At 46.5% G+C, this 17,668-nt stretch overlaps 1 protein-coding gene across 2 annotated transcripts in view; it reads left to right on the top strand.

Annotated features, from left to right (window-relative positions):
- FRMPD2 (FERM and PDZ domain containing 2) overlaps nt 1–17,668 on the top strand; it is a 142,016-nt gene that overhangs the window by 111,407 nt on the left and 12,941 nt on the right. For both annotated transcript variants that reach the window (XM_033209176.1, XM_033209175.1), the window contains 9 exons: nt 1,241–1,333; nt 2,018–2,125; nt 2,216–2,332; nt 6,186–6,391; nt 9,132–9,236; nt 11,327–11,420; nt 12,309–12,394; nt 14,137–14,284; nt 16,044–16,258. In XM_033209176.1, the coding sequence (XP_033065067.1) occupies nt 1,241–1,333; nt 2,018–2,125; nt 2,216–2,332; nt 6,186–6,391; nt 9,132–9,236; nt 11,327–11,420; nt 12,309–12,394; nt 14,137–14,284; nt 16,044–16,258 (1,172 nt within the window). The remainder of the gene's footprint in view (nt 1–1,240; nt 1,334–2,017; nt 2,126–2,215; nt 2,333–6,185; nt 6,392–9,131; nt 9,237–11,326; nt 11,421–12,308; nt 12,395–14,136; nt 14,285–16,043; nt 16,259–17,668) is intronic.

Genomic DNA, 17,668 nt, shown 5'->3' with positions numbered 1-17,668 from the left:
TGCAGGCCAGAACATCAATGTTTCCTAGTATTCACCAGAAAACACACACAGAGTAGACGGCAGTCCCTTCTGCCATGCATCCTCCTGGCCAGTTCCCCATTGAATGTAAGGACAAAGAGATCTGACACTTGGAAAAATATCTCTACTCTGTGAGCATTAAACCTGGGGATTGGATCAGTGTATTAGTCCATTTTCATGCTGCTGATAAAGACATACCCAAGACTGGGAAGGAAAAGAGGTTTAATTGGACTTACAGTTCCACACGGCTGGAGAGACCTCAGAGTCATGGTGGGAGGCAAAAGACACTTCTTACATGATGGCAGCAAGAGAAAAATGAGGAAGAAACAAAAGTGAAAACCCCGGATAAACCCATCAGATCTTGTGAGACTTATTCATTATCACAAGAATGGCATGGGGAGACCAGCCTCCATGATTCAATTACTTCCCCCTGGGTCCCTCCCACAACATGTGGGAATTCTGGGAGATACAATTCAAGCTGAGATTTGGGTGGGGACATAGCCAAACCATATGAATCAGGAAAACTGCCAGGCAACTCTTTACCAGTAACTGTCTGCCAATTTCTGCCAAGGTCCCTGGGGAGGGAGAGATGCGGAAGGATTGCAGTGGTGGGTCACTGTTTGGGGATTTTCCCAAGTACGCTGTGGCACACACTGAAGTGCCCCACCCCAGGACTCCAGCTCTCCAGGAACAGCTTCAGGGCTCTGTCTGGGGCTCCTCCATGATCCAAGCCAGGGGAAGACCACAGGTCACACAGGCTGGGCTGCTGGCAACTTGTCACCCCTGGTTATTTGAGGCTTGGGATGGGAAGGTTTTGCTATCTCATCTCTGTTTTAGCTTTTGCTTTTGTTTTCACTCTCAGCAAGTATTAATACATCTCTGCTCATCCTCTGTCTTGTCCCAAAACCAATGCAGAACAAAATAGCTACAATAAGTCATACAGAAAACACGCACCATAGCCCATACTGTTCTTGCCCCTGCTCTTTAAGCTGGAACTTGAGCAACACTGAGTGACACTCCAGAGAGGCTTATGCGAGTGTGTGTTCAGGCGTCCATTCCCAGCACTGCTGGAAGATAAAATATGAGCTACTTTTGTTTTCAGGAATGTGTGCATGTGAATGTGCATGCACGTGTGTGTGTGAAATGCTGTTTACTCCTTTTGTATTAGCTCCCAAATAATTTTGGGGAAAAGCACAGTGTGGTGCTCTGATTCTACCTCTAGGGTCACAGAATAATAGGAGGAAGAGCTTTACAGCTGAACCAGGCCGAGAAATCGTGCGTGTGACACTGAAACGCGACCCACATCGTGGTTTTGGTAAGAGGGTTCCCTGCAGGTGAGGCCCAGTCTCTACCACTGGGCAAAGTGGGGAGGTGGGTGTTATTTTCCCTTTCAACTTGTCTACTACCCTTTCCTATCCTTCCTCTCCGTTTGCCTTTTCTAGTAATCACTTCTGCTTTTTTCTCCCTTTAATTGTTCCAAAGAGCAATGGGACTTTTGTTTCAAAGTTTTTCTTTTAGGCCTGATACATTTTTGCAGTGTATCTAAGTACAATGCAGAAAAAGATTTTTTTCCTCTAATACCATGTAGCAACCTTCCTCTAGTCAGCCATGGGGAAGAAGAGTCAATTTATCTCACCTCTTACTAGTAACCACTTTCTAAGACCCTAAAAACTGTACAGGAAACAAGGTATGGAAACAAGGTACTTGATTAAAAATCATTTCTTTCCTATGTCTCGTTATCTACTGAAGCAAAATCCAGTGCCTGTTGGTGGTTTGTGCTCCTAGCTTTAGCTGTGCTTACTAATGGGGAATAATCCACCTTTCTCCAAGTACTATGGCAGAGTAGAAAGGATCTTCTATTTGAGGATCAGAAGACCTGACTGTAACTATTAGCTAATGCCAGTTGGTAGCTGTGTGATATCAGGGAAATGACCTAACCTCTCTGAACAGCAAAATCACTAAGTATCATCTTATCATGGACTGTCATCTTGGATTACAGGTTTTGTCATTAATGAGGGAGAGTATGCAGGCCAAGCTGACCCTGGCATTTTTATATCTTCTATTATACCTGGAGGACCAGCAGAAAAAGCAAAAATGATCAAACCAGGTACATCTTTTTAAATCACTAGAGATAGTTTTAAGAAATCACTCTTTTTTATTTTCTTGGAAGGATTATTTAGATGTATTATTTTTCCAGGAGGGCAGATACTAGCCCTGAATCATATCAGTCTGGAGGGCTTCACATTCAACATGGCTGTTAGGATGATCCAGAATTCCCCTGACAACATAGAGTTAATTATTTCTCAGTCAAAAGGTATGTTTTAACCTACTCTTGGTAGCTGAAGAGCCTTCCCTATTTTCAGGAGTACATGATTACCATGAGGTAGTAGACCTTGGAGTCCACGTAGGTCTTCTGTATTGCTTTCCTTGTGGTATTGGCTTGCAAAGAAGCAGTGTAGTGGCACAAATTAATAAGCTTTGCAATTTCAAGGGCAGGATGGGCATTACCACTGCTTGTGTTGCTGAAAGGGAGTAACCTACTCTAATTCTTTGTTAGACACGGCTGGATACAACCAGTCTTTTTTTTCTGTCAACTCTCCTTGCATGGCAGGGAGGACCTTTTTATTGCCACCCAAAGTCCTTGTTGACAGTGACTGCTCCAGGATTTCTGTAGTTTGGGTTTAGGTAGAGCAATCAGCTGGGGAGGAGACAGGAACTGTTCTTTGTTAACCTTTTGTTTTGGGTTCAGGGCTACATGTGTAGGTTTGTTATTACAGGCAAACTCGTGTCACAGGGGTTGATGTACAGACCATTTCATCACCCAGGAGCTCAGCAGAGTGCCCAATAGTTATTTTTCTGACCCTCTCTCTACCCCCACCCTCCTCCCTCAAGTAGGTCCTGGTGTCTGTTGTTCCCCTCTTTGTGCCCATGGGTTCTCATTATTCAGCTTTCACTTATAAGTGAGAATATATGGTATTTGATTTTCCTTTTTTTTTTTTGCGATGGGGTCTCACTCTCTCGCCCAGGCTGGAGTGCAATGGCATGATCTCTGCAGCCTCCACCTCCCGGGTTCAAGCAATTCTCCTGCCTCAGCCTCCTGAGTAGCTGGGATTATAGGCATGCACCGCCATACCCAGCTAATTTTTGTATTTTTTAGTACAGATGGGGTTTCACTATGTTGGCCAGACTGGACTTGAACTCCTGAACTCAAGTGATCTGCCTGCCTCAGCCTCCCAAAGTGCTGGGATTACAGGCGTGAGCCACCATGCCTGGCCTGGTATTTGGTTTTCTGTTCCTGTGTTAGTTTGCTGAGGATAATGGGAACTTTTCTTTTCTTTTCTTTTCTTTTTGAGATAGACTTTCACTCTTGTTGCCCAGGCTGGAGTGCAATGGTGTGATCTCCACTCACTGCAACCTCCACCTCCTGGGTTCAAGCAATTCTCCTGCCTCAGTCTCCCAAGTAGCTGAGATTATAGGCATGCACCGCCACGCCTGGCATATTTTGTATTTTTAGTAGAGATGGGGTTTCTCCATGTTGGTCAGGCTGGTCTTGAACTCCTGACCTCAGGTGATCTGCCCGCCTCTGCCTCTCAAAGTGCTGGGATTACAGGCATGAGCCACTGCACCTGGCCTGTTCTTAAAGCTGAATTTTCATGGCAAGCTCGCTCTTCTTACTTGATGTGCGTGTTCATGATCAACCTAAAGAGTAAAGTACTTTTTAATGATGTTTTTCTTCATCCTTTAGATAAGAATGAGAGAGCAACAACTGCCTATATCACAGGAAAATACTATTGTTTTTGTTGGGAGCAAGCTTGAGGAGCCTGGAGGAAGTAATGGGAGGAGGCTAACATCCCTTCTCCCTAGTTTCCTGAGACCACTGCTGCTTTTGGTTGGGTGATCCTGTAAACTGCCAGCAGACTGCTTGCAAATTCAGGCTCACAATTGCTTCTTCACACTTCAGGGGTGTCGTACAGTTTTCCTTTGTATACAGGAGGACTTCCTGTCACACCAGCCTGCATTTTCTAGTTCCTAAATGCAGGCACTACATTTGCCTTGCCTTCTGAACACTGTGCACACTCTCTCACTCTTGTATATGTACACAGTGCCATGCAGCTCCCCCGTCCAGAAGCTATGGATGGTGGAAGGTGGCCGTGCTGGGGTCTCAGCCCCACACCCTTCATCCCGGGGTTGAAGCCTCCCAGGGGCTGACCTCAGCACATCCCCCAATGCCAGTCTCAGGCTTGTTGTCTCTGTCGGATTTCCCAGCACCACTGCTCTCCTTTCTGCAGTGGTTCAGCAATCCCTGTGTTTTCTCCCACATCCTCCACTGACAGGAGCAATCAAACCGTCCCATCTGTCATCAGGAAACACAATGCAGGTGACCGAATCACTATTCAGCATAGCCCAAGGATGGCTTGCTGTGATGGAGGTTGCCAAAAAGCGGTACTCGAGGTCTGCTATTCTCAAACCACAACCTCACATTAGAATTCCAGACAATGAGTTTCCCACAATGGCTGGGAATAAAATATCCTTTCACTGTGGTGCCCCAGCTACCTTTTGACAATGCTGCCTTCATCATGGTGGGGTTTCCTCATACAGCTGGGCCACTGCCAGAGGAAGACGTTTCCTTGGTGATGCTGGCTGGGTCTCCGTGGCAGAGACTTGACCACTGTGACTTTCTTCTATCTGGTTAGGCTGCTGTTAAGGCACCTGGGCTAGATTGGAGATCAGGATCAGACAGATAAAATGTCCATCATGAGCCTCTGTCATGGCCTACAATAAATTGAGTTTTAGTTACCAAAGAAGGTCTCCCAGCTCATATGTCTACTAGGCAGGACACCAGTTGCAGCATGGCTTGACTTTTCAATTCATTCGTAGGTCCCATCCTCACCTCTCATGGAGGATGTGGAAGATAATGAGCCGATGCTTATGATACTGCCAGAAGGACAACGATGACAGAATCTGTAAATGAAATGGCCAGAAATGCAGCATTATGAAACAGTGGCCCAGCCACTCCCTGCTGGATACCTTTAGATTTGAATAACTTCAAATCAAATTCATTAAATCAAATTTATTCAAATTGAATTCATTCAGCATGTGAGTTTGGGCACTTTCCTGAGTGTTAATGAGTCTGTATCAAAAGTAGTAAATCAACTTGTATCCAGGTCTAAAGAAAATCTGACTATTATTCATTCCTCCCTCATGTATTTGTTGAGTAGCTAATAATAACATATTAACAGTAGATACATTTATTGAGGCTCTACCATGTACTAAGCTGTGCGTGTCTGTGTGTGTGTGTGAATGAGAGAGCCATATATATATGAGGAAATATATATTCTTTCATATATACATGTATATTTTTATCTTTACATATGTAAAATCTTTTCTGTATGTATAATCTCTAAACCTCATCAACTCTACAATATTATTGATATTGATATTATCTCCACTTTAGATACAGGAAAATTTAGGTTCAGTTATGTTAAGTACCTTGCCCAAGGTTTTTCTACTGATTCACAACCTCATATTCTTTTCTTTGTTCGGTGCCAGGTCACAAGTCAGACATGGGGTAAGCAGGAATCAGTGGCCTAGCCTTCACTCAGAGGGGCCTGCAGTCTGGTTATTACCAAGCCTCCCAAAAGGACCTGATACGATGGTTTTTGGATCACATGGTGGTTGCAGATATGCTCAGTGGGGTGTCCAGGAGAGGCTGGGTTTAAGTGCCCACATGCTGGCTGTAGGATTTGGGGCAAGATACTTAATAGTTTTGACTCTTTTTTCTTATGTTTGAACAGGGATTACACCTTCATGGTGGTCTGCTGAGAAGATGGGAAGATGTCCATATCTTCCTATATGTATGTATATCTAAGGTGCCTATCACATGGCTAAAGCTTAATAAGGGAGAGCTGGACTTATGAACTTCTTTTGAGCCTACGCATTCATCGTTGGGTCATTTAAGCTCTATCTAGGTTTCTAAATCACATATATAATCTTCCCTTTCTCTAATCTAAATGCAACATCTTTCAGGAGGAGCTAAATTCACATTGTTCCTGAGCAGCTATAAAAGATCCCTCTGTCATTGGAGGAAAACGCTGTGCCCACATAGAGATGCCACCGAGAAGCCAGCCTTTTTAAGCTGTTGACTTTTTCTTGGCTTGCTTTTATAGGTGTTTGTGGAAATAACCCAGATGAAGAAAAGAATAGCACAGCCAATTCTGGGGTCTCCTCTACAGACATCCTGGGCTTCGGGTACCAGGCAAGTTTGTTGTCATACACACAAGACCAGGACAGAAATATTGAAGAACTAGACATGGCTGGGGTGAAGAGCTTAGTGCCCAGGCTGAGACATCAGCTTTCCTTTCTGCCATTAAAGGTAATCATCCCTTGGTTAACTTTCTAGATCTGGAGGAGCGAGAACAGGCTGTGGAGCCCAACAGCCTGGCCCCTAGGCCCTCCCTGCTCTCTGTTTTCCATGTCAGGTGGATGGAAGTTACTTAGCCCCTTTGAGCCACAGCTTCCTCATCTGCAAACAGAAGCAAATGCCTGCACGGCATGGTTGTTGAGAAAAATGCGTAGAAGAAGGCAGAGTTCCTAGTCAGTGTCTGGGCGCAGGCTCAGTGTGGGTGCCTCTGGAGTCCTTAGTCACTAATTATAATTGTTATGATAATAGCAACATGAGGAAATTGATTGCTGCCAACGGCAAGGCATGGGCAATCAGGCGCCTCCTATTGTTGTCCTTGAATTGGTCCTCAAGCTGGGAACTCAGTGGCTTTGGTCTTGACCATACCCCATGGAAGAAGAAGATGGGATCTGGAGTAGGTGTATGGAGGGCTGTGTGCTTCAGTCCCAGCTCTGCCGCCCTCTGCCGTCTCTTTGGACTCTGAGTGGCGTTGTCTCCTTAGGCCCCTCCAGACCCATGCCCCAGCCTCTCCATTTCGCTCTGGGCCCTGCACAGCTGGTGCTCATGGACTGAGTCAGCTTGCTGTGTTCTGCTTGGTTCTGCCCAGGAGAAGCCTCGGGAGGAGGCTGCAGTTGTGGGATGAGTGAGGACAGGGTGGCAGTGCTGGGGTCTCAGCTGCAGCTCACACCCTTCATCCCACTCTCTCCCTGTGCTGACACAGGTTGACTGTGTCCCTCTACAAAGAGCACACCTCTATCAGGGTCCATCAACCACTCCCTTCTCTCGCCCTTCAGCCTCAGGGTTGGTCACAGCAGCTAGTGTTTCCAGCCCTAGGTGCTGAACTGATATTACTGGTTTCTCCAAAGGCTGCCAAGACCTTTGAAAACAAGGCTTCCATGACCTCTCTTCCCTTACTCAGGCTGAGTGGCCCTTCTCATTCTCGCCGGGACAACTTGCTGGTTGAAACAAGCAGGTTATTGCACCTCTTTCAACCTCATTTCTCTTTTTATAACAGAGATGCTTGATGCTTGTCCACAGCTGTGGAAGCTAAGGTACTATGCCCAGCGTCGGGGAGAACACCCGTCTCTTTCTTCTACTCATCTTAGCTTAATCAGCTGGGCCCCCTGTAACTAAAGACAGATTAATGAGAGAAAAGCATCCACAAGTATTTACTGTAAGTTTTATGTGACATGTGAGCCTTCATATGGAAATGACCTGAAGAAACAGTTCTCCCTGAGTATGTTTCATGAAGAATGGAGAGTCATGGAAAAATGAGATAAGACAAAAAGCAGGAGTATGTAAGCTGGGAGGAACTCAGTGAAGGCCTGCTTGTTCACATTCCTCTCTCAGTCCCTGTGTCTTCCCAGACAAGATGCTCCGTTTTCCCGGATATAGGGAGGGTGTTCTCACTTGAGGGTCTTCTGCCTTGCTTCAGGGGAAGGTTAGAAAATCCTTCCTAGGTTGTAGGGCCTGCTTCAGAAGAGACGAGCAGGGGAAGGTCAGAGAAACCTTCCTGCATGTGCTGTTTCTCCAATTCCTCCAATGTGCCAAGGTGCCCTATTTTGGGGTAGTGTGTCTTGACCCCTGCCACAAGGATCTGGCATGAAATAGGACTCCATGAATGACAGTGCCTTCCTAATTGGCCATGGTGCTCACCTGGACAGCACATCCCATGAGGAACTGTATGCAGGAGGCCGGTAGAGGAATAATGGTAGTAGCTGCCATTAATTGAGTGCTTACTTGTATACCAGGCAGTGTCCTGAGCACTTTATGTGTATTAGCTTATGGAAGCTCCATGGTAACCTAATGAGACCATTCCTATTATCAACCCCTTTTATAGGTGGGGTACCTGAGACAGAGAGAGCAAAGGAAGGAGCACACCCAAACTCTCTCAGGGAGCAGGTGACAGAGCTGGGATTGGAATGCAACGGATTGGCCTCTAGAGCCGAAACCTTCACCCCAGGCCTTCCTCTGGGAGGTCCTCTCTGTCAGGAAGCAGGGCAGAGAGGCCTTCAGGCTGCAGCTTCTTTGGCGGCAAACCGGAGAGTTGATTTCCTGGGGTTGGGGGCAGTTAACGGGAGTAAGGGAGCTCTAAGGTCACGCTGACCATGGTGCAGGCTGTAGGACCCAACCCAGATGGTGCAGGCTCTTCTGGGTCTTGTGGCCAACTTTGTGGCCAGATGATCCTCTGTAGTATGGTGGACTTTACATTCTCACTTCAGATCTCACCCTCAGCAGTTGTTTTGCTCCTTGAATTTTAAAATTTAGACAAAACACCTTGCCAACCATGGGGTATGTAAGGTCTCTGGAAGAATCCAGGCTTCGTTGTTCAGCTTCCTCCAGCTTGTTTATTTTCCTGTGCGTTATTAGAATTTTCTGACATGCATGGTGATTAGAAAGCACCAAGTAAAGGGGACAGATAGGACAAAAGACCCTATCTTCTAGGCAGAAGGACAGCAGAACATGAACAGTGACCCAAGCATTCTCTGCCTAGAAGTAGCATCAGTCCAGTCCATCGCTCCCTCATCTTCCTCCTGCCTTGTCTGAGGTCACATGGAGAAGGCATGATAAAGCTAGAAATGCATCCCCTACTGACCCAGCCCAAAGTTCATGCTCTTTCTGAGGTGCAATAATGCTCCTGAGAGCAGGTGAGAGCTAGGAGGTGACATCTGCCTTCATCCCCTCTTTATTTTTGTTTGTTTGTTTATGGCAGGGTGCTGGTTCTTCTTGTCCTCCATCACCTCCGGAAATCATTGCTGGTGAAATCTACTTTGTGGAACTGGTTAAAGAAGATGGGACGCTTGGATTCAGCGTAACTGTAAGACTTTGTAGGAGAGCTTGAAAAGCAGTTAACAAGATGTCCCTCTAGAGCCTGGTGGCCATCCCACCCAAATGGCAACCTCTGACAGTGTGCTCAGTGTGTACAAGTGCAAGGGGTGAATAAGGAAAGTCAGTGGGGGCCTGCACTGGGGGTTGAGTTCAGATACAAACAGAGGTACTGGGGAACCTCAAGCTGAGCAGGACATACACTAGGGAACTCCAATCACATGGGGAGGCAGTGTGGGCAGAGTTGGGTGATGTATCCTGACTCTGAGGTCAAGCTGGACTGCAGAGAGAGAGAAACATATTGGGTCTTCAGGGACACAAGCTAAAGGTGAGAAGGGCAGTCCACTGTCATCTGGCCAAGGATGGGTGGGGCAGTCCACTGTCATCCAGCACAGAATCAGTGTGGAGCCTCTTACTCAGACATCCCAAGGGCCAGGCCTCCATCAGGACTGACACTTTGCATTTGGTTTCTGTGCTCTACCTGGTAGACCCTTGTGGAAGGAGATTACCCATGTAACTGTGTTTACCCAAGGGGTTGGGAAATGGCACACACAAAGCTGGTGAAAATCCAGAGGCCAGAGGTTGGAAGGTGCTGCTTTTACTATTGAGTATTGAAAGTGATCCATTACTGGCCGGGTGCGGTGGCTCACGCCCGTAATCCCTGGGAGGCCGAGGCGGGCGGATCATGAGGTCAGGAGATCGAGAATCTCCTTGCTAACACAGTGAAACCCCTTCTCTACTAAAAAAACACAAAAAAATTAGCTGGGCATGGTGGTGGGCGCCTGTAGTCCCAGATACTCGGGAGGTTGAGGCAGGAGAATGGCATGAATCCAGGAGGCAGAGCTTGCAGTGAGCCGAGATTGCACCACTGCACTCCAGCCTGGGCGACAGAGTGAGACTCCGTCTAAAAAAAGAAAGAAAGAAAGAAAGAGATCCATTATCTTGAGACCCTGGAATGGGTCTGTACTTCAGGAATGTTGTTGTTGGATTTAACTGTTGATGGGAAATTGAAGCACCTCCCATCAAAGTAAGGAAATGCTATGATTGATGAAAATCAATCAGAGAGATGTGAATGGAGGGCATCCTTTGCTTTCCCCTGTGATAATGCTGTGCACCTAGAGCAAGGATATGTGTTTTCTTGGACCCTAAGCCTGCAATGAATTTGTCAGCAGTATATGATGTTAAGGGACCAAGTAAGAAACCAAGCAATAAGGCTCATGAATCTACGTGGAGGGAACAGGCTGATGCCAAATATGGTCAATTTATTCTTGGCTTGGGGTAACAGCTCTATCAGACACTAAACATAGCTATTTCTTGTCTGAAAAACTCACTGAATTTTAGGTTATTCACAAATATATATTTGCTGAGAAGAGGTTAGTGATTTCCTTTGGCTGGCAAAAACTTGGATTTTCTTTGCAGATATTTCATTTCAAAAATAATTCCTGAAATGTCTCACTCAAATCCAAATGGCCATTAAGCACATGAAAAACACTCAAATCCATGAAAAGCCACAGGAATACAAATTAAATTAAATGAAATTTTAAACTTTATGTCTATCAGCTTGGCCAAATATAGCTGGTGGAAAGTAGAAAATGGTACTGTCATACAAAACTGGTGGAAATGTGAATAAGTATATCCATATTCACATAGGGATGCAATCTGGCAACATCTATTATAATGAAAAATGCACGTATCCTTTGGCCCATCAAAGCACACAAGACGTGCCAGGCACAAGCCTTCAGGCCCAGAGCCATATCCACCTATACTGGTCGCTACCTATAGAGAGATAGTGGCGCATCCCACGTGACCAGTTGCTGAGCACCTGCCATGTATCAGTGTTTGGGCTGGGGACATGCCCAGATCTCTCACATAGTTTCTGTTAGTAAGCTTATGAACACCTAATCTTATTGCTCAGTGGATAATACAATCTAAACCAACAGGTGAATACAGAAGACAGTGCCAGTCAGAGGTGAGGTCATGGGATACAGTGGTGGGCAGGTGGGGATTCCCTTAGGCAGGGAGGTTGGGGAGGCTTCCTGGAGGAGGACAGATGAGTAGTGAGTTTTTTGTTGTGTTTTTCAGGGTGGCATTAACACCAGCGTGCCCTATGGTGGTATCTACGTGAAATCCATTGTTCCTGGAGGACCAGCTGCCAAGGAAGGGCAGATCCTACAGGGTGAGAGATGGGGTCTCATTGGGAAGTCTGTGCTCCATGGTGTAAAGAGCCCTGCACAGGGAGGGCAGCCTCTAGGCCTTGCCCTGCTCCTGTTCTGAAAACTACGCAAATGATTGCCACCCCAGGTCATGCTTTTCTCACCTGGAAAGGGGGTGATGAACCTGCCCTGCCATTTGACAGGTTGGGGGTTCTGCAGTGGCACACTGGGAAGCATAGGTGATAGAAAAATATTAGAAGACTTAAAAGACTTGTGTTGCTCTTTGGCCTTCATGGGGAAACATACGGCTTCCCTTGGAGGACAAGTGGACCTCGGTAACCTCACTCGCACATCCGGGGAGGACACCTGAGCCTTCTGTCTGCCTTTGCTCACCTCCCACTGCTCTGATGGAAGGGGGTGATTTTTATCGGTCTCCAAAACTGCCAGAATTGAGCCAAAAGGAGAACCTGGGATCTTACTTATCTCCATTTCCCCTAGAATTCTGGTGTCTCCAGCATCAACCATGCCTCCCTGACCTTTTTTGAAATAATAATAATAAAAAAAATATATCCTGGAGATATAAATATCTAAGCGACTTGAAAATACTTTCAAAAATGGTTTCATAGGAAAACAGGAGGAAGGATGAGGTTGAAAAGAGCTGGCTCAACCATTCTGTGAGCCAATAATAGAAAGGCTTTTATATCCCTGATCTGTGATGTGCCTGAGAAGAAGGGACCGAGGCTGCTCAGAGAGGCAGGATTCCTGCTGACTCCGGGGGGACACCTGGCACCTCTGCTTCCTTTCCCATTTCTCCAGGCTGCATGGAGGGGCACCAGGCAGGGGCCTCCTGGAAGGGAACCTCCTGCAGCCTCAGGCACCAGGTCATGACATGACATCCGTCCCTTTCCCAGGTGATCGACTCCTGCAGGTGGATGGACTGAGTCTGTGCGGCCTCACCCACAAGCAGGCTGTGCAGTGCCTGAAGGGTCCTGGGCAGGTGAGTGGACTGTTGCTGACCAGCTTCCCCTCCTTCCAGAGCTTTCCTGGACAACATCAGAAGCTGACATCACCTCTGGGTGGGAGGGAGGCAGGCAGGAAACAAGGCTTTTTCTTTGTTAGTTTTTTTTTTTTTTTTCTCTTCCATTTCTTCTACTCTCACTTTTCTATGGGGATGTGCAACCCAGGAGGTAGCAGACAGATGTTTCCAAGTAAAAAAATCTCACCCCCTGCAGATAGCCTTAGAAACTTACTGGTGGCTTGCCTGAATTCTGGAATTAGGCAGCAGAATGGAGAAGATGGAGTGAAGTGACTGCTGTAGCCTGGCTCTGGCTGCCCCGGCCCAGCTGGCCCTGTGTCCATAGGCTCTTGGGCCTTCTTACTTCCCCACCTTTGCATAGGCTGACCCCACTCCACTCCCTGTTCATGCCATTCCCTGTCACCCTGTGTTGTACCCACTGGGGCCTGGGTCAGAGTGTCCTGGGATTATTTTACTCACAATGAGGTAGGAATTCAGGGTGCCAAGAGCAGAGCCATTCATCCTTTTTGTCCCCTTTATTCCCTGCCCTGCAGTGACCCGATGTTACCCCACTGTGCCAAGTCCTCTGCTGGAGGGTAGGAGCCTCTAACTGCCCCAGTGTCCTGAGCCACAGAGCTGGCATCACCCTCTCTTGGCAACTAAAAAGTCAACAGAAACAGGAGGGATTCCTAGGGGCTCTTCCAGCAAGCTGTGGTGCAATGTTCTGGCCACTTTTTGCTTTCTTTCCCAAAGTGGTCCTCTGGTGTCTGGTGAAATTTGCTTATATTAGTGACTTTGGTTGACCTATCTTGAGAACGGAGACATAATTTATTGATACCTTCTGATATTTAGACCTTTGCTAATGAGCATGAGTAGAGAGGGTACTTGGCTGGCCTCCTGGCTGCTTTGGCAGGTGCTGAGTGACAGGTGCAGCAGGAAGATGAAGGCAGGGCCACATGCCCTGAATGGGAGCTTGGCATTTCTGAGAAGCTTCCAGGTGATGTCTAGCTGCTGGTTCTTGAACCACACTTAGGGCAACAAGGGTATATGGTGTTGTGTGGAGAAAGGTGGGAAATCACTTTGGAAAGAAAGGGGAGGGCAGTTGGTGCAGACCTGGGGTGCCACAGGTTTGAGTCTTAGGTGATGGGAAGCATTGGAGACTTTAAGTCAAGAATGTTGCATGTTCAATTTGTTCAATGGCAGTCATGATGAGTGGACCAGGAGGGGTGCAGACAGGGTCCAGCGAGCCAAGGTAACCAGAGTTTGCCACGGCCCAGGGGACACTGGCAGTGAGAGAGGGGGTGGAGGGGAGGGGGCACTGGGGAGTTGTTCCTGTTGGGGAATGTTCACAACTTAGAAACCAGATGAGGGAGAGCTGGACCACTCCAAATGTGGCCCTTGGCAGGCTAATGGTGGGGTGAGCCAATGCGAGGGGAGGAGTGTTTTAGGAAGAACGAGGAGGGGAAGTGAGGGTGAGTGAGGGGAGGAAGATGAGTGTGGCACTGCATATGTGAAGTGGAGGTACATGTGTTGCTTCCAGGTGCACTTGTCTAATAAGCACTGAGAAATCTGGGTCTAGATTCCAACACATAGGCTAGTTGAGAGATTCAAATGAGGCTGCTCATAGGAAGCGTCCGAAAATTAAGAAACATTTGCAGAGTCAAGGGAGTGCCTCCTGGTTGCCACATGAAATGTAAACTGAGTTTGTTCACCCTTCCTTCTAGATTGCAAGACTAGTCTTAGAGAGGAGAGGCCCCAGGACTACACAGCAGTGTCCTTCTGCTAATGACAGCATGGGAGATGAACACACGGCTGTTTCCTTGGTAACAGCCTTGCCTGGCAGGCCTTCGAGCTGTGTCTCGGTGACAGATGGTGAGAGGAGAGAGAATTGAGTGTTACTATTGTCATGTTATTGTGTGCCACTTTTGAATTGTCAGGTCAAAAGGGAAAGGCACAAAGGCTTCCTCTGGGTTCTGAAAAGAAAGTGAGCCATGGTGATCATGCTGAGATCAGCTTTCTCATGCGATGGAAGCCCATCTCATGGAATAGGTTTCTGGAAACAAATGCATTTTCCCCAAATGATTTCTAGGCATCTTTCTGCCCCCAGCCTTCCTCAGTCCTTTGATCAGCTGCCAGAACCTTAATGTTTGTGTGAATATTTAGGATGAAATTGACTGAGAGGGTCATACATTTTCAGATACATTTGGCTTCACAGTCCAGCCAAGTCATTTGTAATGAAGTTATTTGAGGAATGACCAGGCAGGTTGGGAGAGGAAGGTTCAGGAATCTAGCTTTGTTATTAGCATCATTTTAAAAAGCAAATGAACAATCAGTTTAGAGGGACAACACTGCATGTTTTCCAATGGGCTGCCCCTCTGCACTTTCCTTGTGATTCTGGTATTTGCCAAGAACATGTTAATTTCCTCAGTAAGAATTATTTGGACCTTAGCCATGTTTTAGTACCTTCATAGAGATTTTCTGGTTTTGTTGCAGAAGATGCAAGGCAGCCATAGGGTTGGGATGGGGTAAAGGGGGAATGCTTCTGTTTAAATCAAGTCTCCTCTGTCCTTATCCCTTTGCTCACTCCCTTGGGGCCTTTGAGAAACTGACTCCAAAGGGTGGAGGAGGCCTCATGGCGATGGTAGAACTGGTCATGTGACACACCTTCACATAATTGCTTCACATGCTTCCATTCTTGCCCTGGTGAAGTTTGCAAGTCTGTGCTCTGTGCCTCTGTGCATTGATGCCAGCAGAGTCGCTGGCATCAGAGAGGCAGCCCAGAAGCTTTTTTGTTGGACAGACCATGTAGGTGGCCAGCTGTGCTTATCCTTGGTGCCCAGAGGCAACCGTTTTGTCTTATGGTCAGCCTACATGGGTAAACAAAATGGCAGCTAAAGCATTGTCCAGAGAGTCGTCCATAATTTTCTCCATGGTCTAATTATGCAAAATTTAGTTTCAAGTATACTACAAAATGACTAGAGTTCTAAAGGAGTAATAGGAATATATGTGATACAGGTTTTATTAAATACCAAGAGCATGTTGTGTGTGCCTGGCAGCTATATCTTTATGTATAAACATAGTTGGGTTATCTATAATAGTGCTGTTCAATATAGTAGCCACTTGCCACATGTGGCTATTGAGGACTTGAAATGTGACCAATCTAAATGGATAAAATAGGTATTGGATTTTGAAAGCTTAGTTGGTAAGCAGAATAAAAAAATCTCATTAACAATTTTTTCATATTGATGACGTGTTGAAGTGGTAATATTTTAGATATATGGTATTAAATAAGATGTATGATTAGAGTGTATTTAACCTGTTTTCTTTTACTTTTAAAATTTATTTATTTAATTTTTGTTTTACTTTTTATTTGCTTTTTCCTTTTCTTTTAATGTAACTACTTGAAAACTTCAAAATGACATTTGTGGTTTGTATTTATAGCTCACATTATATTTTATTGGACAGCACTAATCCATAACACACATAATGTACTCTGCCATAAAAATTAGCAAAAGAATTATTTTAACGTAAAAGAAATAATTCCTCTACTTGACAATTTACATTTTGAGACTGGTCAATTTCACTTGTAATCTACTGAAGAATTTGTTTTTATAAACATACCACACTACAGGTCCTAAGTTTGAAGTCAAACTAAAAAAGAATGCCAATGGTTTGGGATTCAGTTTCGTGCAGATGGAGAAAGAGAGCTGCAGCCATCTCAAAAGTGATCTTGTGAGGATTAAGAGGCTCTTTCCAGGGCAGCCAGCTGAGGAGAATGGGGCCATCGAAGCTGGTGACATTATCCTGGCCGTGAATGGAAGGTCCACAGAAGGCCTCATCTTCCAGGTGCTGGGGGGCACGGGCAATGCAGCTCTGTGTGCAGGCTGGCCCCAGCTTTGCCTCTTGCTGGCCTGCCGCCGTAGGGAAAACTCTGGGCTCTTGAAAATCACACCAGCAGCCTGGATTTTAATCACACAAAGAGAGTAATTAGTGGTACACTCTCACATTTAATTTAAAATCTCTGTTTTTAAATATCTGACCTTAACTCAGCCTTGCTTCTCGCTGGGTTCATGAGAGAAGCTGAAGATAAAGCCCTGGCCTCTGTGCTGGCTGATGTCTCTTCACACACATCCTGGGAGTCGGGCGTGGGGCTGAAGGGACTAGATTGGGTCCCTTTCTGTTCTTCTTCTCATTTCGCAGCTACACTTAGAGCTTTTCATACATTGTTGCACTGATTGTCCTGCCTATGATCAAAAATGCAATTTAAGAAGAAGAAAGAGTAATGAAATATTGTATATATTAGACAGAGTCCTGGAAGAAAATGGAGTCATTTGAGGAACATTTAATTAAGGTGTGGGCAGGTTGTCAGGAAGCTCAAGGGAGCATGTTGTGGCCTAGGGCTAGGAAGAGTGGGCTAGGGCTACGGGAAGCAGTACGAGACCAAAGAGGATGGGAAAGAGCAGTTACCCCACCCCAGGAATGGAGAACTGGTGGAGGGACTCGCTGGCATGAGCTCTTGCCTTGGCTGAGGTTGTGGTCATCCCATGGCAACCTGAAGGGAGGAATCTGGAAGCAGTAATGACCTCCTCTCCCTGTCTCTGGTCTCCCGCCATGTTCCCCTAGCTGAGCCCAACAGGAAGCCTCATGCAGTCTTCATAGGTCAGCTCCAGAATCACAAAGCAAGATGGGCAAATGGGGGACAGTGGTTCAGGGCAGGGCAGCGGGGAGGTCTCTAGAACACCATACACTCGGGTGGGAGGGTGTGCCTTCATCTGTCCATCTTCTGATCCAAGAACCCTTCTCTGAGAACCACTGCTGGGCTGGTAACTCTATGAGAGACTGAAGACAGAGAGGAGGACAGCTCATGCAGCCTCAGAGCTCATGGGCAGGAAACAGCGGTGATGGCAGGAGATACATATCTTGGGAGATGAAAGCCCATGCTGCAGTGCTCACACCAGTGAGCTAGGAAAGTAGTGCACCCCTTGGAAGTCCTGGGTGGCTGAGGCAGGAACTGGGGAGTGTCTTCTTGATCAGCAATTCTCAGGCAGGGATTATTTCCCTCTCAGGGGACATTTGATTAAGTCCAGAGACATTTGTGGTTGTCACAGCTGATGAGTGTTTCTGGCATCTAGTGAGTAGAGACCAGAGATGCTGCTAAACACCCTACGATGCATAGGACAGGCATTCCCACAAGGAATTGTCCAGCCTGAGAGGTCAACAGTGCCAAGAGTTTGAGAAATCCTGGTCTAAATAGGA

This window comes from Trachypithecus francoisi, unplaced genomic scaffold (genome assembly GCF_009764315.1).
Source record: "Trachypithecus francoisi isolate TF-2019V2 unplaced genomic scaffold, Tfra_2.0 Lachesis_group9, whole genome shotgun sequence".
Lineage (NCBI taxonomy): Eukaryota > Metazoa > Chordata > Mammalia > Primates > Cercopithecidae > Trachypithecus > Trachypithecus francoisi.
Note: the sequence above shows the minus strand (reverse complement) of the source record. Positions and strands in the feature narration are given on the sequence as shown.